The 23,357-nt window shown below is 42.6% G+C and overlaps 1 protein-coding gene across 1 annotated transcript in view; it reads right to left on the reverse strand.

The window, feature by feature from the left end:
• The window catches only part of SPTLC1 (serine palmitoyltransferase long chain base subunit 1), a 40,141-nt gene that overhangs the window by 11,092 nt on the left and 5,692 nt on the right, over positions 1–23,357 (reverse strand). Inside the window, exons 3-7 of the mRNA XM_064176597.1 lie at positions 20,377–20,471; positions 7,155–7,248; positions 5,709–5,781; positions 2,040–2,172; positions 249–378 (exon numbers count right to left, since the gene is read on the reverse strand). Coding sequence (XP_064032667.1) covers positions 249–378; positions 2,040–2,172; positions 5,709–5,781; positions 7,155–7,248; positions 20,377–20,471 — 525 coding nt within the window. The remainder of the gene's footprint in view (positions 1–248; positions 379–2,039; positions 2,173–5,708; positions 5,782–7,154; positions 7,249–20,376; positions 20,472–23,357) is intronic.

Consider the following 23,357-nt stretch of genomic DNA (forward strand, 5'->3'; position numbering starts at 1 on the left):
CTGCCCATAAAGACACTCCCAAAGAACTAATGCCTGTGAGCTTGTTTCTAGTGTTCTGTTAGACAAATGCAAGCAAATAAATATGCCTTTAAAATAAAATATCATCTTAATGACATAAAAATATTAACTGCTCAGAGATTTATGAAAATCAAACAACTGCCTAAAAGCATTGCATTCAATTATAAAACCCTGCAAAAAATGTGGGGGTGGAACAAAAAAGTACAAATATTACTTCAAAGGTATGGTACCTTTTGATCTTCAATTTCTTGTTCTTTCAATAGTCGTTCAAGGTCAGCCATATCATTATGCTTAAATAATTTTATGTTACTGCGAGATGCTTGTAATCCCTTCTGAATAGCAAAGCAGGCAGCTTCATCTCTGTAAATACAGCAAGGCCTTCTAGGTTTGCACTTGGTTTAACAATATTCAAAGAAAGTTGGCTAGTAGGAATGTTCTTCTGAGAAGATATCTGTATTTACGTGTAGGTAAGATCAGATTTAAAGCAGCATTCTGAAAACTTGCTTTCAAAGCTTCTCAACCGTAAGCACTGTAGCTACTAAAAGCAACTCAACAGTTTTTCCTTTTAAAGTGAACATCAGTCCCTTTTCTCTTTTGTATGTGACGGTTTATTCGAGCACAACATTCCAAGAAACAGGTACAAGCCCATGGTAATCACCCCAGAAATTTCTCACTCCATTTCCTCTGGGTCTTAGAAAAATTGTGGAGAGATATTGATGCAACATTTAGAGTGGTCCTCCAAGAACTCAAAACCAGCTTTAATATCCTTTGGGAAATATTAGTTCAGTGCTCGAAGACCTATCCACTGGTTTTGAGTTGGAAAAGCCAATCTCACAGCTGTTTTAAGTCACCTAATCTTTTAAAAATGGCAAGTAAATGAAACTTTTTGCAAATGCTAAGTGTTGTAATTTTATCCAAAATGCTCTTAAATGGTGAGATCTTCTCTAAGTGAGGAGAATCTTGAAGACTGTGCAAAAATCCTGGTTGGCTGTCACAAAAAGACTGATCTGCAAAATGTTCAAATATGACCAAAAACATGATCAAAGTTACGAGGACACTTCTGTAAAATAAGTCAAACGAGTGACAAGCCCTACACTTTGAAAAGAATTCACTGAAAAGAGATTTTAACAGACCAATACAAAGTTATCAGTGTGCTGTAACTCAACCTCAGCAGGCCTCTGAGCCCCGCATTGCTACCCACTCACTCCTCTCATGGAGAAGATGCATTAGTTCAGTCTAAAAAAAACCAAAACAGATGTATTAACTAGTAGGTATTATTTTCAAAACAGGTATGTCTTCATACTGGTCCAAGTTAAACTGAAATTACATTCCATAGAAGCATTTGGTATATCAAAGATGCACAATGGTACTAAAAGAATAGGAAAGCTTGAGAAAAACACATTAATCTACTAAATCCAAACCCTTCCCTTTGGCTCAGAACGTTTTGAATATCGTTACATTGTTTCTCTTGTTTGTTGGGTTTGTTTCTTGGTTTTTAACTTATCTTTTTTCCCCAGTCTTCCCTAGACAGATTATGACAGAATATGCTCTGGGACCTGATATTGGGCTTGATGAATATGTAATTCAACCCTGCATAGCTCTTGTGTTATTTTAATATGTAATAATATTTATTCATCTAATCTACTGCAAATATGCATGAGAACAACTGTCCTGCAAGAAAGGTGAAAAGTCAGCATTAAACAGGAAAAAAAAACAAATAGGACTGTGCACACTCTTAAGAATAAAAGAAGGTATTAGACTACTGTTAGTTCTTGCGTGCATGACTTCGGCTGGTTGTTTGGTTTTGTTTCTTTTAGCTGAGTGTTCAAGTCTTTTCTTCCATGATAAAAGCAGTAACTGATTTGGAGTATTTGGCAAAGATATTTGAGCTTTATGCAACAAAATACTTGATGAACACCAGCACTGTTTTCTATGTGGTTAACTTAATATCATCACCAATAATAAAAAAGAAAAATTCATAGAAGAACTCTGTTTTTTCCGAAGTAAGTAACAATACTCACACAAACACAATGTCCCCTCTTTTTGAATATGCAGGAATAGCACTAGCAATTGTTGCAAATCCATATGAGTAAATAATAGCTTCCTCTGTCCTCATGAATTTTGCTAGCCGTTCTTCTAATTCCAAGTGCACATCTATTTGAGAGAAAAACTGAAGATAGCTTAGACTTTCTGCCACAAAAAATAATTAAACAGTCTACCATTGCTTTTTGCCTTTAACTGAAGCAGACAGAATCCCTGTTTGTAGGGAATACGTTACAACGAATCAATTCCCAAAAAAATCCAGTCGTAACCAATCCAGACTCAAACTGACAAGTAACTCAGTATTAGTCAGAAACGCTGACAGATCTGAAAATATTTATATAATGTAGATCTCTCATGTTCTTATGCAATAGGAATTAGACTGCAAGTGAATAATACTGCGTTCCTGGACTGTGACTTGGGAGCACAGCTACTAAAGTCAGACAAGAAATAACTATTTAATTATAGCAATTGTAAGGTCCTGTTGGCAGACTGTCAGTTCTTCCAAGCTGATGTTTCCACTGCATACACCACAGCTATCACTGTAACGGAATACTGCTTGTCAAGCTGCAATCACATAAAACCTCCTGAACACAATTCAGCCAATTGAATCTCCGTGCCTGAGATTACTCACCCTTAAAATAAACTGACACAATTACACAGGCAAGAATTTCCAAAACAGTTGTGTTGAAGTGATCCACATCAGATTAAGAAGGATAATACCACATGGTGAGTGGACCATTGTTGCATAAAAGTGACCATAGGGTTAAGTATTCTGCCTAAGCAAATAACCTGTATCATACAAACTGTTATTTTGTTTGTGCAATTCTTTTGCCACTCCCTGCTTCTCCTAGCAAATGTACAACTATTATGACTTTCATTGACTGGAAATGAGTGAAATTAAAAGGCAGCTAGAGGTCCTTAGTGTATGACTTGAAAGACACCACTGGGCAAACATTACCTTTTTGCAGTTATTGAAAGTTCTTTGAAACAAACCAAATGAGGCAACATCAGTTAAAAATACAGATCCTCCAACAGCCTGAGACATGGTTATGTCAGTGTTGCTCTTTCTAAGCCAAGTACCAACAGCAACAGTTTAGGGAGAAAAATGTCAGTAAAAATATTAACTTTGCCACACTGGACATAATCACTTTCCAGAAGGGCACATCCATCTGATTAATATATTTATGTAATAAAAGCAAAAGGTACGTCTTCAAACAACAGCCTCCTAAATCATAGTCAACAGCAACTATATCCATAGACTACAAACTACAGATCTTCGGCAATCCTTTCCTAATGTTCACTTGAATACCAAAAAGAAAATCAGTATATAAGAATTATTTTATTTTACTTTCTGATGGCTTTAGGTGAGGGGTGGGGAAAGCAATAAACAACAAAACAACTCAGTATTTCTAAGTTATGTTATCTATCACTGTGATCCAGATCTATTAGACATAATGACCATTCAGAGAAACCTAGAAGAGATTTTCTTCTCTTAAGTCTCTGCAAGGAAGGATACTGATTGTAATTATCCAATCTAATCAATCTAACTTCTGATATAGATTTTTAAGTGCCCTTTTTCAAAATCTGTGGGTGTTTTTTTTGTTTGTTTAGGTTTGGGGTTTTTTTTTTGTTTGATTATTGTTGCATGGACAATGAAACAGTCTCCACAGAGTCTTCAAAACAGGACAGACAAGCTTTGATTCAATTATTGAACAAAATGCTCAAGACAGAAAATTTTGTGACAGCAAGCACTATAAAAACCACCAAACAAAAAGCAAACAAACAAAAAAAATCCAACCAAACAAAACCCCAAACCATCAAACAATAACCTCCATGCCCCCGCCAAAGAAACAAAAAAAAAAAACCACCCTCACTACCCAAACAAAAACCACCTCTCCCCTCCAAAAAAACCAAAGAAAAAGAAAAGGCTGGCCACATCACACTTAAAACATGCACGATACACAATATTTAGCCAAAAATGGTTCTTGAAGCTCTGTCAGTAGCATAAAAAATTAGAGGAAACAAGGACTGAACTAATACTTTGAGTGTCCAGATAACCATACACATGAAAAAACATTTTATGTAAAACACCATCTATATCTTTTAACTAAAGAAAGTGAGAAGGAGACCATGACAGTTAAAAATTGCAATGCACACACTTCTGACTGAGATTCACTCAGCAACAATCACCACTATACTGAGCAAGGGCTAGGTGAAAACTGTGTGGAAGAAATACTGTCAGCAGTATTGAGCTAATGAATATGATCTGATTTGCATTAATGAAAATAATTTTACAAGCCTAGTTAATTTTGCCACGGGTAAGGAGATTTAAGCTTGGGATGGCATATGGCATACACAAATTTGATATATCATAAGGAAATTAATGCTTTGTAAAATGGTGAGATTGAAAACAACAGCTACAAAGTGCCACATCAGTGCCTAGCACATGTCTGCATGCAAGTCAAAAGCAGAACTGAGACAAAATTCCTTTTATGTATTTCAGTCAGGTAGCCAGTACTAATTTTCACAGCAGCAGAGAAATTGTGGATCCCTGGCAATCAAGAATAGCCTTTAAAAAAATTCTAGCACCAAATACCTCAGCTGTCATTACGGAGAAAATAACCACAAAGGTTCTGTTAGGTGTGAATGCACTATTTCAAAGTTATCATAGGCTAAAAGCACAGATACAGTTTTCAGGAACTTAGTACAATGCAAAAACATCTTAGTAAATATTCACTAAATCTAGGAAATCAAATAGGTGGAGATACGAAGAATCAAGTCACCATTCAAAAGAAATTACATATTATTTAGTACATTTACAAACAAAGATATCTCTAATATTGACATGAGAATCAGTCTCTAAGAGGATAATTCTGCGTGACAAATCTGGTAGAGTTCAGTATGATGAAACTATGTAGTTTGATAAACAAAGAAAAGTTCATGTTAGTCTTGAATTTAGGTCAAGCCTACAGGAAGCTAACTATGAAAATCTGAGTACGAAGACATTGTGAATACCATCACCTCCAAACAGAGACAGGAAAGTTTACAAGTCCAGGAGTAGACGGTTTTAGCCTGCAACTGTGCATCAATTTATGTATTTCTGTCTTCCATGAAGTATTTCAAAATACCAATACCTGACATTTACTTCTTAGAAAGAGCAAAAAAAAAAAAATCCTTAGTAACACATGCTTGCACGACAAAATTTCTTAATTACAATACTGAAGTTACCAGTAAGGGAAAAAACTTCACTAACAGACCAGACATATTTATCTAACAGCGTTATCATAGGAATCAGACTGCCCTCTTGTGGGCAGTTTATTGTTAATTTACTCTTAAATTCACCCTGCATGATTAAATTGTGGTATGTTTATTTTCTCTTTCTAACATGTCGACCAGAACTAAACCAGACTATATTTATCTTCGTGACTCTCCTGCAAGACCAGCATTAGAAAGAGTAAGCAAGTACATAAAATGAGTAAGATACAAAGCTACAAACAACAAATGTTATCACTATTTTAACAACGACAGTAAAACTGTTCTTCATAGTGATAGAAATAATCTGCTGCTCATATGCAGGACTGTTCTGGCCAATTTACCAAACCAGTCTGAACACCTTTAAAGGTAGATAAAAAAAAAAAATTACTCACCAAAAGTACCATAGAATCCCCGAGGTCCACAAGTGCCCACACCATATTTCTTGAGAGATGCCTGGGCTGCACTCTTTAACAAAACAAAATTACGTTAAACACTTCTTTCTACACTAGTTCTAACTCTTCCATATACTTCACACTGACAATCTATACCAGGCCAGTTACACATCTACAGGTGTGGCAGGGCACTCCAAAGTCTCTTCTTCACCTCTCCAACTCCAGAGGTTTGAATGGCAGAAGAAGTAGGTGTGAAACTGTTTTCCCCCACCCCTGTGTGCTTCAACAGGGAACAGCAAAATGTGCCCCTTTCTCACATGTGTACTCACCCATGACAAAGCTCATGACAAAATCTGGGCTGGTGATTGGCTGGATTCTTTGCACCCAGTATATATATGTCATTGGACACAGTGTCTAAGAAGACGTTTGAATTAGAGTGATGAAAGAAGTGCACACAGTCCCCACTTCTGCTCTGTTCTGTGCAGTTCACTTCACAAGTCTGCAAGTCCAGCAAGTCATTAGGTCCATTTAAGAGAGAGCTGCTGGTGGCACTCTGATCTGGCATCTCCTTGGACCACTGCATCCTGGCTTCCTGCCGGAAGCACCCTGCCTCTGCTGTAAACTGCTGCTGAACACACCAGCAAGTTGGCTTTTTTCCCTGCACTGCTAAGGCAGTGTCTCTACATGATTTTTGCCTTGTGGAAGCTGTGTCTTTGGACTTCAGCAAGTTTATTTACTTGGACTTAATGCTGCATGGATCCACAACTGGATTGTAACTTGCAGTTCCAGAGACTGCCACAACGAAGGTCCAGGGACTATCTCTAAATTTCTACTCCACATGTGTTAGTAAATCAGACTGTCCCCAGGGCTCTGGACTGCCTCTTACTTACAAGTGAGCTAAAGCTATTTCATGGCTTAATTTTTTCTGACTTTCCTGAATTACTACAATTGCTCATAAGCATCCTTGTAAAGATTCCTGAGCGAATTAGAACCTATAAATAAAATTTTACTAGTTTTGTACACAGTTTGGGGGCAGGGCTTTTTGGAAAAATAAAAACAACTGTATTTTTACAATTCCTGCCTTGTTAATTGCCCCAACTAAATCAAAAGACCAGTTCTTGCATCATGTAACACGTTCTGCTTCATAGAAGGTACAATAACATCCTGAATTCTATAAATTAATTTCAAAGAAAAGCTACTTCAGACAGTGTTTAAGCATAATTGGATTCTAGTGATTAAGGACATCAGATACTAATCTGACTTGATAATCTGCTAGAATGCAATTTAAACTTCAGTAAAAAGACAAATAGGACAAAAATACAAAGTTTATCATTTTCCCTGCTGCTTTAAAAGTATACTTGACAAAGTCTATGCTTTATTATGTCATTATTACATCTAAAGTAAAAGGTGAATAATCACACAAATACAATAGGTGCAAGAACTCACCTTGACCTTTTCATTATCCAAAAGCCCAAGAAAGTTAAAAGATGAAAAGTTTATACATTCCTTGCCATTAACAGTGATTATATGGGTGGGAGGACTGAAAAACAAACAAAAAAAAAACAACCAACCCCAAAGTTGTTACTAACAAAACAGTTACCGCTTTCATAAAGAGTCAAACAGTACAGGAGTTTTGTTTTCCCACAGTAAAAGGCACACAACTTTTTAAAGATTCTTTCTTTCCATTTCTTCCTTTGCAGCTGTCAACCAATACTTTAGTTCAATGTCAAGTCACAAATACATTACTGTACCTATCCAAATTAGTATTCCAGTTGTTTATTAAAGAAATAAAAAATACCTTCCTGGGATATTTAATGATTGCTTATTGAAAACTTAACTCAAAGACGAGTCCTGAAAAGACAAATGAAGCTTTTCCTTTAAAAGCAAAAGTGTTATCTATTTCACAGAAACAAAGCTACAAATAAAAAGTAAATTTCATTGCTACTTAATTCCATGACAAAAATTTAGAACCAATGTTTCTGTCATACAGCAAAATCACAGTAACAATCCCATACTGAAGAGAGCTCCTGAAATACAGGTACTAGCTGCAAACAAACAGTAGTATTGTATTGTCATCTAAAATTTTCAATTCTGTTTAACCCTTGAAGGTTTGTGTAATTTTTGTGATCTGGAGACAAAGTATGAAAACACTCAGTATTAACAAACAAGCAAGAGCACGACACATGACGCAAAGGGCAGAGAAATTTTCTACCCTAAAAGCTGGTTTAAACAGCTACCAGAAAAAATGAAGATAAAATTAGTTGTTAATCCTTTAAACAGAAGCATCACATCTGTGTGCTGTATTCTAAAGGCACTCCTTTTCTGACAATTGCATACATCAGTAGTATAAAATGCAGTCTCAGTTACTCAAAGTGTTGAGAAGTCTCAAAGCAAAGTGTGGTGGAGGGGCAGTAGCCCCAAAACTGAGGCTTTTCTATGCCTCTACATGCCCAGACATGTTCTTCTGCCAGGACCCACGAGGCAGCAAACAAATTGTGTAACACACACGCCCAGCCTGTGTACCCCTGAGGTCTGGGCAGGTAATCCCCTATTGGGAGGGTCCAGGCATATCTCTATTGCCTATTGGGGCAAGGTTTGGCTTACGGCCAGCCTAATTGGTCATTTTAGATGTCCAACGAGCCACGAATCTCGGCCCCAGAGCCTTTAAAGAGGGGTGCACAGCAGCACCACGTGGTCAGTCCTGTTCAGTCCGATCAGACGATCCAGACTGTTTACCAGTTCACAAGCTTAGAGCATTTTAGACTCAGCTCTGATCCACAGCAGCATCTTGCTGCCCTGACCTGCTTGCATTGGCCTAGACACAGGATCAGGACTTGCTCACTTGCAAGCATTACAGAGGCTTAGGCCTCATGCATTGATCTCAAGGCACAGCCAAGCTATCTGCAAGCCCTCTGAGAAGCAGAGCACATTCATGCCTGCACCATACATATATGGGGAGCCGAGATCCCGTGCCTAAAGTCTAGAGCTATCTTGATTCATCTGCGGAGTTAAATCTCCCTGCAGCACGGCATAAATGCTACTTGCCAGTTATCCTGTAACTCTGGAAAGACCCAGAGCTCAGCAGACCCTCAGACAGTCTGCAAACCTGCAAATGCAGCTTGCTAGCTGCCAGACAGTGTCAGAAGCAACACGGACAAATCCTTCTTCTGCATCGGGAAATTCCTGCCAGCTGATCATCCCTGGACATGCACAGCATCCAGAAGAAGAAGCAGCACCGAGGCAGAAATCACCCCAGGAGTGAAGGTAAGGGAAAACTCAATTTACCCCAGAGACTGGGAAAAGCTTTATCATCCCTTGCAAGCCGGGACAGACTCCAGCTCACCAAGACCCCAGCTCACCAAGACCCCAATACTGGGCACACGCTGAGACAGATGATTCCCGGGAGGGTGATTAATGATTAATACTCGAGAGCAACACATCCTAAGCAAGCTTCAATTCCTTTGTAATATAAGTTATCTCTATCTGAAGAGTACACACAGTTTCAGCCCTTGCTGGGCAGACACTAGAGTTGTTAAGAGGCATTAAGCCTAAGGAATCTTTCTCTCTGTCAATAATTGTTAATAATTTGATATTTCCATTTAATAATCAATCCCTGTAAATATATCTCAAAGCTATTTTCATAAACTTGCAAATGAACTTGGATTTCATAGTGGTTGGGGGTGGTACAAATTTGTAAATGTTAATTTTAATAAATAATTTTATAAAAAAATCAAAAACCACCTCAAATTAATTTCTCACCTCCCCCTAACAGGGGAGGAATAGAGAAATCCCCTCCACGACACAAAGCCAAATACAAAACCTTCCGTCTGTTCATTTGAGTATGCATCATCAAATATTACAGTTGAGACCCTATACTATTCCTCAAACACAATAGTTCCAACAAGCTTTTCCCACAAGAACACCAGCACTAGGCAATTTCACCATCAGTATTAAATAGTGCTACTCAAATATCAAATGCCTGTGCACTGCTGCACCAAATCTGGTTGCTGGCAGCATTTTAATAGGTACATTTAGTGTGCAAAGCAAACAACCTTTACATCCAGGTTATCCACTACAAGAAAAACTCTGAAATGGCTGAACATCACTTAAAAAAAAACCCACAAATTCATGGGGTTTTTTTATCTGTTCACTTCAAAACTTAAGCATGTGCTGCTTCAACCAAGCAATCACAAAGCTCACAAAACAGCTTCTATTGACAGATTTCTACTAACAGAGTGCACATGCCATGCTTCTTCACCACTGACATTCCATGACATCACACTGACATAAGCTGAACCTCACCCTGATCCTATTAAAGAACAGTTCTGCATTAATGCAGTACATACAGATGTGGAACAAACAGTCCTGGGGACTTGACTGCCCTCAAAAGGTACCTAGATCTGTTCCTCTCTCTTGCTCATCAGCAAGCTGTACCAAATGCTGGAAGTCCTGTGAAATTAAACAACTACTCAGGTTTGCAGCTATTCATAAAAACAGACCTATACCTATGCATTTTGGCACTAACAATTCATTATATTCCCAGGATGTTGTTAAACCTGGTAAACTTACAACAAATGTACCCATACAGCTTCATCACTCAAAATCCTAGAAAATGCAAGAACATTCACCAGCAAACTGCCCCAACAAACCTGCCGTCCTCATGAAATATTGCTTCACTTGGCTATCACAATTTTACCCAACTTGCTAAGGAAATGCCCATGGTTAGATAGGAAACACTAATGTAAAAAAAAAAACAAACAAACAAAAAAAACAACTTAGTTCCATGAACAATTATATCCAAAATCTGGATGCTATGAGCATCATAAAACCTTCCTTGCAATACCAAAATTGACAAGGCTTCACAAAATTAAAAGAAGTGAACATTAAAATTCTTTAGAGTTTCACCTGTATTTCATCCTCTACAGCTTCACCTATATTCCATCCTCTAGTGGCTATCATGACTAAAGGCAACAGTCTAACTCAGTGATGATCTTGGAGCTCTCTTCCAACATGGTTGATTCTATGACACTGAATGACCCACCTGAAACTGTAAATACATATAATTTAAAGCTATATTGAAAGAACTTTCAAACAAGTTGTCCAGAAATTGTTTCTTTAATAGACTGAAAACACTCAATTTTTATTTAGCCACTCTAATTATTTCTTGAGTGGTGACACACTTTGCAAAATCAGTCACTAAAGATGATAAAACTTGAAAGCCATCTATTAGTGCCTTCTTATACTTTAAAGCAAAAAGAGAATCATAGAATCAACCAGGTTGAAAGAGAACTCCAAGATTATCCAGTCCAACCTAGCACCCAGCCCTAGCCAGTCAACTAGACCATGGCACTAAGTGCCTCATCCAGTCTTTTCTTGAACACCTTCAGGGACGGTGCCTCCACCACCTCCCTGGGCAGCCCATTCCAATGGCAAATCACTCTCTCTGGGAAGAACTTCCTCCTAACCTATACTTCCCCCAGCACAACTTGAGATTGTCCCCCCTTTTTCTATTGGTGGTTACTTGGGAAAAAAGGACAGCCCCACCTCACTACAACCTCCTTTCAGGTAGTTGCAGACAGCAATGAGGTCACCCCTGGGCCTCCTCTTCTCCAGGCTAAACAACCCCAGCTCCCTTAGCCTCTCCTCATAGGGTTTGTGTTCCAGGCCCCTCACCAGCTTTGTCACCCTTCTCTGGGCACGTTCCAGCACCTCAACGTCTCTCTTGAATTGAGGGGCCCAGAACTGGACACAGTACTCAAGGTGTGGCCTGATCAGTGTTGAGTACAGGGGAAGAATAACCTCCCTTGTCCTACTGGCCACACTGTTCCTGATGCAGGCCAGGATGCCATTGGCTCTCTTGGCCACCTGGCCACACTGCTGCCTCATCTTCAGCTACTATCTAGCAGTACCCCTCAGGTCCCTTTCTTCCTGGCTGCTTTCCAGCCACTTTGTCCCCAGTCTGTAGCACTGCTTGGGGTTGTTGTGGCCAAAATGCAGAACCCTGCACTTGGCCTTGTTATATCTCATCCCGCTGGCCTCTGCCCACCTATCCAGCCTGTCCAGGTCCCTCTGCAGGGCTCTCCTACCTTCTAACAGATCAACACCTGCTCCTAGCTTGGTGTCATCTGCAAACTTACTGCTGCTGGACTCAATCCCCTCATCCAGATCATCAATAACGAAATTGAACAGGACTGGGTCCAGCACTGATCCTTGGGGAACACCACTAGTGACAGTTGCCAACTGGATGTGACACCATTCACCACTACTCTCTTTGCTCTGCCATCCAGCCAGTTCTTGATCCGGCGCAGAGTGATTCTGTCCAAGCCATGAGCTGCCACCTTGCTAGAAGCTTGTTGTGACTGCCAGTGTCAAAGGCTTTGCTGAAGTCCAAGTAGACTACATCCACAGCCTTCCCCATATTCCCCAGGCAGGTAACCTGATCATAAAAGGAGATCAGGTTAGTGAGACAGGACCTGCCCTTCCTAAACCCATGCTGGCTGAGCCTGATCCCTTGGCCATCCTCTAGGTGCTTTGTGATGGCACTCAAGATGACCTGAAACATCACCTTGCCTGGCACTGAGGTCAGGCTGACAGGTCTGTAGTTTTCTGGCTCCTCCTTACGAACCTTCTTGGGGATGGGTATCACATTGGCCAGCTTCCAGTCTTCAGGAACCTCTCCAGTGAACCAGGACTGTTGATAAATGATGGACACTGGCTTGGCTAGCTCAGCTGCCAGCTCTCTCAGTTTTGCAGACATCCCATTTTAGGAAGTAGATTTACATTTTCTAAATGACATCTTGTATAACTTGCATAGATCAGTTCACAGAAAGCCTACCACAGGAAGTACATAATTTCTAGCCTGTGACCAAGCTGTCACTAATTCAAGACTGGTCACTTTTTAGTTTGGACTCTTGCATTACTGACTTTGCTTATTTAGCAGCTTTACTGGGATTATGCAAGCATTCAATTGGAAGAAGCACACTAAAATAAAGCACAAGCTGCCTTTCCCACTAACTCAGGAAGAAATTTGCCTCCTCCATACTGTGGGTCAAAATTTTACTGTTCATATTTACAGTGGTTATGAGCCTGCTGTGATGGTTTTGGAGTTACCTGCCCTCTCACTCTTGTGAAATCACCCAGACTAGACTGAGCCAGCTGGAAGCTACAGAAAGAAGCTTTATACTTACAGCTTAGCACAATATACAAATAGATACTTATAATATTTACAGCTATATACAGAAATATACAAGTTAAAAGTAACATACGAGTTAAAAGAAACAAAACACCCCTCCCAGAAATCAGTCCCCAGAAGGGGCTCCCAACCACCCTTCCACCCCTCTACCTTATCCCAGAGTTCGCCTCATGTGCAAGGTGAGTTTGGAGGATTGCCGGGGGCAGGTCAGAAAGCAGAAGGATTACACAGAAGCAGCCCAGGGAATCAACTTCAACAGAGACACATGCACACTGACTCTCCCACCCTGTTTTATATATGTTTTGTGTTCTTGTTTTCATACATCTCAGCAAGCCTATGAGTTAAGTAGTCATCACCACTGTTTCCTTTTCACAGCCTACAATCTAATTTCTCTCACTAAAATATTCCACTTTGACTCAAACTAGCACAGCCTATAAAAGCCCTATCTACACAGTACTGTAAATATGCAGTATTAAACTACCACATACTAAGATAATCAAGGTTTACATAAATCACTATTCATGGTACACACTAACACATGAGAATCATTAAAAGAAGTCTACTTCATTAGCACCAATAACGCCTTCCTGAAAGAAAAATAACTGCAGTATTTAAGAAACCTAAGAAAGGTTTTCTTAGAAAGATAGTCTTGACAACGTTGCAAAACCAAGAACCTGTCTTCAGTGGAAAATTCAGTCTTGTTATCTAAAAATGTAACTCCTTTATGAAAGGTTTTCAGGATATGAAAATCTTAGTGTATAGGGTTAACACTCCTGGGGGAGTGACCCTGAACCTGACCCTAGGGGTCTTGGCCCCTCCTCAGGGGTGGGCCACACTCCAGGTGATGGTTAGCCCACTCCCCCACTTTCCTGTGGTATAAAAGACAGGAGTTCTCCTGTCTCTGGCTCTTTTCGCCCTCTTTCTCCCTACCTGCGTTCATGACCGCACACACACACACTGATACTGCATACCAGCCACGAGGCAGAGACACCATCACACTACTCGGGTTGTATCCATCCCTGTTTTGTATTTTGCTGTTTTCCCTTCCTTATCCTTTGTAAACTCCCCTACCTCCAATCCCTTTTTCTAAGTTATTGTTAAACTTTTCCTTTTTAACTTCCAAATCGAGTGAGATTGATTTATTGGGGTGTCCCTACCTTTTATCTCTCTCCCTGTCTTTTGGGGAAAGGAGGGGGAGGAGGGGAGGGCACTCTATAAACTCTATAAATCCTATAAATTGTCATTGGGTCTACCAAATTTATAAGAGTCTCTGGGAACCTGCATTTGAACCCAAGACAATTTATTTGGCGTCTCAACGTGGGGCTAGGTAGAAAGAATTCTTTCAGAGAAGATTTGGAAGTTAAAAAAATGGATATTCTGACAGTCTTAATCATTAACGCTTTTGGATGTCTGTTTTGGGGCTGGCTGTTAAAGTTTATAAGTTACCATGTCTTCTGGATTGTCATTGATATGCTCTGGGAATATTCTAAGCATTTGCCTGCCCGAGTCTATGCCTATTTCCTGAATTCTGTTAGTAATATCACTGTGTTTAGAAATGTTTCTGGAACATGGAATCAATCTGAGTATATGCATTGGAGCACAGAAGCTCCAGATATTTTGGGCGAGAAATGGTACTGGATAGCTGTTATTTCACTGTGTGTAAATTTGGGTTTGGGAATTAATAAGATAGCGGTGAACTGGGACACGTGGAAATATCGAGTGGGCGCCGCCATTAGGGTGCTTAGGGGGAGGGGTGGTCCTCACTGCCCGAGCTGCAGTTGCGGGGGTTGGGCGACAGGTCAGGCCGTTCCGGCCGCCCCCAGCGCAGGCACCGCCCCTAGCGCGGCTCCGCCCCGAACTCCGCCTCCGGTCCCGCCCAGGGCAGCCCCCCGGACCCTGCCCCCTCAGCCCAGCCCCCTTCACCTAGCGCCAATTACGACGCGGCCAGCAAGATCAAATCAAAACCCTCCCGCAGATGCCGATCCAGGGCAAGGGACCTCTTCGGGAACCAGCACCCCCCAGCAACAGCAACCAGCTGGAAATGGACCTGATAATGGAGTGATCCTTATCAGCTCCACGCCCAGAAAGGAAATCAGGCACATAAGGCAGGAGTATGCAAGGGCAAACGGACAGTCCCTTTTAGCCTGGCTTTTGAAATGCTGGGATGCAGGAGCAGAAACAGTGGACCTAGATCACAGGGAGGCGAAGCAGCTGGGATCCTTGTCGAGGGATGGAGGTGTGGATAAGGAGCTGGGAAGGCTCGATGGTACCCACTCACTTTGGGCCAGGCTTCTGATAGCTGTGAGGTACAGGTACCCGACTAAGGATGACATGATTTTCCATCCCCTTAGATGGACAGATATGGAACAGGGGATCTCATACCTGAGGCAAATGGCGGTTCAAGAGATAATTTATGGAGCCGACCAGAGGCCCTCGGACCCTGATGATGTCCGCATGAAGCCAGCCCTCTTAAAGAAACTGACTCAGTGTGCCCCTTCCACATATGCCCCCACATTGGGAGCACTGCTGCTGGGCAGAGACCCCAACAACCTTCCCACAATCAGGGAGTTTGTGAATGACCTAAGACAGTTTGAAGACAGTTTGTCGAGGAAAACCTTAATTGCCACTGTAGAGACCCTCACCCAAGAAATGAACGAGCTAAAAGCCTCTTTCTCTGAAATGCAGAAGGCAGAGGATAACTGCTCTTCACCTTCAGAATGGGTGCAAGTCTCAGCTATAAGGAACACACGCCGCCGTGCTCCTCCTCCTCCCCGCAGGAGACCAGCCCAGAGCAGACAGGGTACACACAGGGGGTCACTCTGGAGAACACTGTGTGACCATGGGGAAAACATGGATAGATGGCATGGCCAGCCCACCTCAGCTCTATCGGCCAGGGTAAGGGAACTGCAGGGGACAAACACAGGGAATAACTCCTCCAGAAGAGGGGTTGCCCCAGTGTCCCGCAGGCAGCGCTCTCGCTCAAGGGGTGGTGAAGCCAGTAACTCAGGTCCATGTGCCTCATGCAGTCACACTGCTCAGAATTAGAGGTGCCCTGTCTCCAGCCAGGCGGAGGCCAGGGATAACAGAGTATATTGGGACGTGTTTGTGAAATGGCCTGGCACTTCTGAAGCCGAGAAGTACAGAGCGTTGGTAGACACCGGTGCCCAATGCACTCTGATCCCCTCCAGCCACAGGGGGACAGATACTGTTACAATTGCAGGAGTCACAGGGGGGTCTCGGGAGTTGACTGTGCTGCAGGCTGAGATAAGCCTCACCGGGAATGTGTGGGAGAAGCACTCCATAGTAACTGGCCCTGATGCACCTTGCATCCTGGGGATCGACTTTCTCCGGGAAGGGTACTTTAAAGATCCGAAGGGAAACAAGTGGGCTTTTGGCATAGCAGCTGTAGAGACTGCAGACAAAGAGCAGCTGTCTATCATGCCTGGCTTGTCAGATGACCCTTCCGTGGTTGGTACCCATAAGGTGGAAGATGTTAAGTTACCTATTGCTTCTCGTGTAGTTCATCGCAGGCAATACCGCACCAACAGAGACTCCCTGCTACCCATACAGCAGCTGATTCGCCGCCTGGAGCAGCAGCTTGTCATCAGCAAGAGCCACTCGCCCTTCAACAGCCCGATATGGCCAGTGCGAAAGGAGACAGGGGAGTGGAGACTCACGGTGGATTTCCGAGGCCTGAATGAAGTGACTCCTCCAATCAGCGCAGCCGTGCCTGATATGTTGGAGCTGCAGTATGAACTGGAAACGAAGGAGGCCAAATGGTATGCCACAATTGACATTGCTAATGCTTTCTTCTCCATCCCCATTGCAGAAGAATGTAGGCCGCAGTTTGCCTTCACCTGGAGAGGAGTCCAGTACCACTGGAACAGACTGCCTCAAGGGTGGAAGCACAGCCCTACAATCTGCCACAGCATCATCCAGACTGCACTGGAGAAGGGTGGAGCTCCGGAACATCTACAGTACATCGATGACATCATTGTATGGGGTGAGACAGCAGAGGAGGTCTCCCAGAAGGGTGAGAAGATCATTAATATCCTGTTGGATGCTGGTTTTGCCATTAAGAGAAGCAAAGTGAAAGGGCCTGCCAGAGAGATCCAGTTCCTGGGAGTTCGATGGCAGGATGGCCGACGCCACATCCCTATGGATGTGGTGAATAAAGTGGCCACTATGGTGGAACCCACTAACCGGAAGGAGACACAATCCTTCCTGGGGTTTGTGGGCTTTTGGAAGATGCACATTCCCGGGTACAGTCAAATTGTGAAACCCCTCTTTGACGTTACAAGAAAGAGAAATAACTTTGAGTGGGGACCTGAGCAGCAGGTGGCATTTGACCAGATCAAACGAGAGGTGGTCCATGCCATGGCCTTGGGACCAGTTCGAACCGGCCCAGAGATTAAGAACATTCTCTACACAGCAGCCGGTGAGAATGGCCCTAGCTGGAGCCTATGGCAGAAAGCTCCTGATGAGACAAGAGGCCGCCCACTCGGGTTCTGGAGCAAGGCGTACAAAGGCTCAGAGACCAAGTATACCCCCACAGAGAAAGAAATCCTAGCTGCCTATGAGGGAGTCAGAGCTGCCTCTGAGGTGATTGGGACGGAGTCACCACTCCTTTTAGCTCCAAGGCTTCCGGTCCTGACTTGGATGTTTAAAGGGAAGGGTTCGACTCCGCACCATGCCACAGATGCCACTTGGAGTAAGTGGATGGCTCTGATAACTCAGAGGGCTAGGATGGGGACTCTCGAGCGTCCAGGCATTGTAGAGGTCATCACCAACTGGCCAGAGGGCACTGACTTTGGAAAGCCAGCAGAAGAGAAGGCAGTGACCCGTGCCGAGGAAGCCCCTCCATACAGTGACCTCCCTGAGGAGGGAAAGGCATATGCTCTCTTCACAGATGGATCCTGCCGCCTGGTAGGCAGCAAGCGGAGATGGAAGGCTGCCGTCTGGAACCCCACACGCAGGGTTGCAGAGGCAAGAGATGGAGAAGGTGAATCCAGCCAGTATGCTGAGGTGAAAGCCATCCAGCTGGCCCTGGACATTGCAGAACGAGAGCAGTGGCCAATGCTATACATCTACACCGACTCATGGATGGTAGCAAATGCCTTATGGGGGTGGCTGAAGGAGTGGAAGAGAAATGATTGGCAGAGAAAAGGGAAGCCTATTTGGGCTGCTGATCTCTGGCAAGACATTTCTGCACGCCTGGACAAACTGCCAGTTAAAATCCGACACATCAGTGCTCACATCCCAAAGAGCAGAGCCACTGAAGAACAGCAGCATAACCACCAAGCTGACCAGGCTGCCCACATCTGCCAGATTGACCTGGACTGGAAGCACAAAGGTGAACTGTTCTTAGCTCGGTGGGCACATGACTCTTCTGGTCACCAAGGAAGAGATGCCACATACCAATGGGCCCGAGACAGGTCCGTGGACATATCCATGGAGGCCATAACTCAGGTTATCCATGAATGTGACATCTGTGCCACCATAAAGCAAGCCAAGCGCATGAAGCCTTTGTGGTACGGGGGAAGGTGGTCAAAGTACAGGTATGGGGAGGCCTGGCAGATTGATTACATCACTCTGCCTCGGTCTCGTAGTGGCAAGCAGTATGTGTTAACCATGGTGGAGGGAAGCACGGGGTGGCTGGAAACCTACCCAGTACCTCATGCTACTGCCCGTAACACCATTCTGGGCCTGCAGAGCCACATCCTGTGGAGACACGGTACCCCAGAGAGAATAGAGTCAGACAATGGGACCCATTTCAAGAACCACCTTGTAAGCAACTGGGCAAAAGAGCATGGGATAGAATGGGTTTATCACATCCCATACTACCCACAGGCTGCAGGAAAGATTGAGCGACACAATGGCCTGCTGAAAACCACCCTGAAGGCTATGGGAGGTGGAACTCTCAGAAACTGGGAGAAGCACCTTGCAGAAGCCACTTGGCTGGTGAACAGCAGGGGATCAGTTAACAGAGCTGGTCCTGCTCAGTCTGCCCTACTGCCCATAGTTGAGGGAGATGGAGTTCCTGTAGTCTGTGAAAGGAATCTACTGGGAAAGACCGTGTGGGTGGCTCCTGCCTCTGGTGGGGGAAAACCTATCAAAGGGGTGGTATCTGCAGAGGGTCCTGGTCACACATACTGGGTGATGATGGAAACTGGTGTTATCGAGTGTGTCCCTCAGAGAAACCTCTCTTTAGCTGAAAAGGTTTTGAAATCTCAGAGTTGATTCCATGTGTTCCAGATACTTTCAGGTTATCTTGTATTATAGTTGTATCATAGTTGTGCAATACTTGTATCATAGTTGTGCAATACTTGTATTATAGTTCATAAGGGGTTACAAGTTGTTTTTGTAGTTATACCCTCACCACTACACGGCGTCCAACAGAACCTACATGACAGCAGCAGCTATCCAGAGTCCTACAACATCGCATCACACCACGGCGTCCAACCAGAACCCTGCATCTGATTCGTCACTGATGCCCTGCAGTGAGAGACTGTTCCTGATTTCCCTCCAGAGGATGTCTACAGCCATCTCATCCACACCTGTTCCCCTGATGCCAGACATGAAGAGACTGTTCCTGATGTTTTTTCTTCACAGAGGGAAAAGACTTTCCTGAGTTCCAACAAGAACTGTTCCTGATTCACTGACTTTTCTTCCGTTCCTGTCCTGCTCACATCTCAGCAACCTGCACCGGACCAGAGGAACACATCGCCTTGGGATACAGCCGGGGACCAAGAAGGACTTCACGAACTCTTAACCCATGGACACTTTTTCCCATCTTTGGAGAAGAAGACTGTTCTTAGGAAGGTGGAAGTGGTCTAACCAAGGGGTGGAATGTATAGGGTTAACACTCCTGGGGGAGTGACCCTGAACCTGACCCTAGGGGTCTTGGCCCCTCCTCAGGGGTGGGCCACACTCCAGGTGATGGTTAGCCCACTCCCCCACTTTCCTGTGGTATAAAAGACAGGAGTTCTCCTGTCTCTGGCTCTTTTCGCCCTCTTTCTCCCTACCTGCGTTCATGACCGCACACACACACACTGATACTGCATACCAGCCACGAGGCAGAGACACCATCACACTACTCGGGTTGTATCCATCCCTGTTTTGTATTTTGCTGTTTTCCCTTCCTTATCCTTTGTAAACTCCCCTACCTCCAATCCCTTTTTCTAAGTTATTGTTAAACTTTTCCTTTTTAACTTCCAAATCGAGTGAGATTGATTTATTGGGGTGTCCCTACCTTTTATCTCTCTCCCTGTCTTTTGGGGAAAGGAGGGGGAGGAGGGGAGGGCACTCTATAAACTCTATAAATCCTATAAATTGTCATTGGGTCTACCAAATTTATAAGAGTCTCTGGGAACTTGCATTTGAACCCAAGACACTTAGTAAGAAACATGCTTAAAGTACAGACATGAAGTACCTGGGTTGAAATAAAAAAACACAGAATGTTTTGGTTACATTTACCCTGAAACAATGTTGTAGTTGAGAGCTGGGTGATCTTTTGGCACAGGAGGTACAAGGGGCTCTGGCTGCCATTCTTCAATCAACTCTTCTTTTTCCTGAACAGGAGAAAAAGAAATACTGCTCAAAGATTTCCATTAGAAAAGACACTATGTTGCTAATGAACTGTTGCTAACAAATGTATGTGAAATGAGGTATGCTCAAATGTATGCTTTCTAAGAGCTCAGAATTAATACAAACTCAGTGTGTTCCACTGAGAGGCTCTGAATTATTTAAATGGAAGATGTAAAGAAAAGAGCCCAATTGTGCCCATGCATTAAAGATCTCATGCTACGATAATTGAGAGAAGAAATATTAACTTGTGAGTCTGCCAAATTTTAATCAATACTGTTTCATTCAATCTATTTATTATGGAAGTCCTCCTCTATGTTTTACATAACTGAACACACACATTACACATACATATTGAAAATAAATTGTCTCACTTTGCACTCTCTAGTCCTCAGCAATGTTGTTTGAGCAACTCTGGCATCAAAATATTTAGGAAAGCAACACATGCATGAGGAAGACATAATGGGAAAACATCATCAAATGCTCAAGAAACATTAAAAACAACTATTAAACATGTAACATCTACCCACCCATGTAGGAATACTGTACACACACTCACTTTCAAAGTGCTTTAACCTATTTAGAAAACCTCAGATAGATGATCTGCCCAAGGACAGGCAGCAGGTGCCTCACCCAGGAAAACACCCAAATCATCCTTCACAGTACAAAAGCAGAACTTTCTCAGAGAAAGAAACTATCTACTAGTACAGTAAAACACATCCAATCATTTATTTGTTAACACAGTAACTTTGAGCGTTGTGACTATAGCAGGTTTATATTTTTCCATCATTTTAAAAAGTCCTAAAATATCTAAGGCTACTTATTCCAATACAAAAATACAAATTCTGCAAGCAATTTTTGAAAATGCTACAGCAATATCTTTTTCCATTTTAATTTTCTCCAAATAAAACACACTTTTCAAAGCACGGAACCAAATTCAGATATGAAACAACTAAATGAAAACTACACGCAACAATACAATTAGTCTCTGGCATTTTCATCACTTTCCTTTTAATGAGATAACAAGTAACTTCACTCCTCATTATTTCCAGAGTATTAATTATTATTCCAGGAGCCCTACAGACATCTACTTCAAAGCACAAATGCAAATTTCAATAGCCCTACATTTCATAAAAGACCCCCAGTTTATGTAAACATAGTCAGTTGTGTTTCTACAGTACTGCAGATGTACTTCAAATACCATTCTATTTAACTCTGTCATGCTAGATTCCTAAAAGGAATTTAACTTATATGGCATATATTTTAAAGGAAATAAAGTGACATTAATATATGTAACAAAAGCAAATATATTCAGTACTTTGAGGTGGCTACACTTACATTTAAAAAAGTGCTTAGTATCTTCAGTAATCATAGGAAAGACTCTAGCTAGAGTTGGCATGTACTGAAATGCTGTTACACATAGTGAGGAAAGAATTAAAGTAGGGGGTTATCAATTCATGCTGTACTAGGTGCCATTCACAGCATATCAAATAGCAATTTAAGTATTTCAATCAGAAACATCCAATTAAGCACCAGCTAACAGAAAAATGATATATTAATCTTTGTGTAAACACTATTGACTACTCCTTGTTACCACTTTCTGTTACCAAACCTCATGTTTGATATGACTCAGAAAATACTCCAAGATTTCTACAGAAGACCACCATATGACACACTCTATAAAGGTTAACATGCAACAGATAGCTAAAATAGTGAAAAAGCAGTACCCAAATTCAGTTTAACGTCAGCATGAACCACAACCCTATAAACTTGTATGGAAACATGCACTGATCCACGATACAGTGGCATTTCCAACCTTGTCTCAGAACAGGTACTAGTGTGCACCTCCATGTCACATTGCTACCTGAAAAAAAAATACCAATTACTTAATTCATCACTGAATGTGCTGACCCACACAACTGCAAGCCAGTAGCTGCTTCTGCACAGTCCTCTCCTGGGCACAGCACACACCTGTTCCTTGTCTTGGTGTAGGCAGTTACAAAACAAGACAACCTTGTTCAGAAATGTGACTCTGATGAAAAATTCAGCAAAAGCAAGATGGATATATAAACCCCAGGGTACCAAGTGAGCTGGTAGAAGTGCTCACCAAGCTACTTTCCATCATAAACCAGCAGTCCTGTCTACCCAGGACTAAAGATTAGCAAACGCGATGCCCATCTACAGAGCAATTGGAAGGAGGACTGAGAAAACTACAGACCTCTCAGTCTGACTACAGCACCAGGGAAGGTCACGGAGCAGATCATTTGAGTGCCATATTGCAGCACGCACAGAGCATCTAGATGATCAGGCTCAGTCAGTATGGGTTCATGAAAGGCAGGTTCTGCTTGACAAACCTGATCTCCTACAAGAAGATGACTTGCCCAGAAGATGAATGGATGTTGTTTACTTGCACTTCAAAGCATCTGACACTGTCTCCCACAGCATCCTCCTGGAGAAACTGGATGTGCATGGCTTAGATGAGTGGAAGCTTTGCTGAGTAAAAAAATGTCTAGATGTCTAGGCTCAAAGACTGAATGCAGTTAAATCAATTTGGCTGCCAGTCACTAGTTGTATTTCTGAGGGGACAGTCTCGGGGCCAGTTCTCTTTAATATCTATATGGCTGAAGGAATTGAGTGCTCACTAAGTTGACAGAAGACACTGAGATGGGAGGGAGTGATCGTCTGCTTGAGGTAGGAAGGTTCTGCAGAGGGAGCTGAATAGGCTGGACTGAATGGTTTTGGCCGACTGTATGAGAACCAACAAGGCCATATGCTGTGTCCTGCACTTCAGTCACAACAACCCCATGCATTTCTACAGGTTTGGGGCAGAGCAGCTGGAAAGATTCTGCCTGGCAGAAAAGCACATGAGGATA

The sequence above is a fragment of the Pogoniulus pusillus genome, chromosome Z, assembly GCF_015220805.1.
Source record: "Pogoniulus pusillus isolate bPogPus1 chromosome Z, bPogPus1.pri, whole genome shotgun sequence".
Classification (NCBI taxonomy): Eukaryota; Metazoa; Chordata; class Aves; order Piciformes; family Lybiidae; genus Pogoniulus; species Pogoniulus pusillus.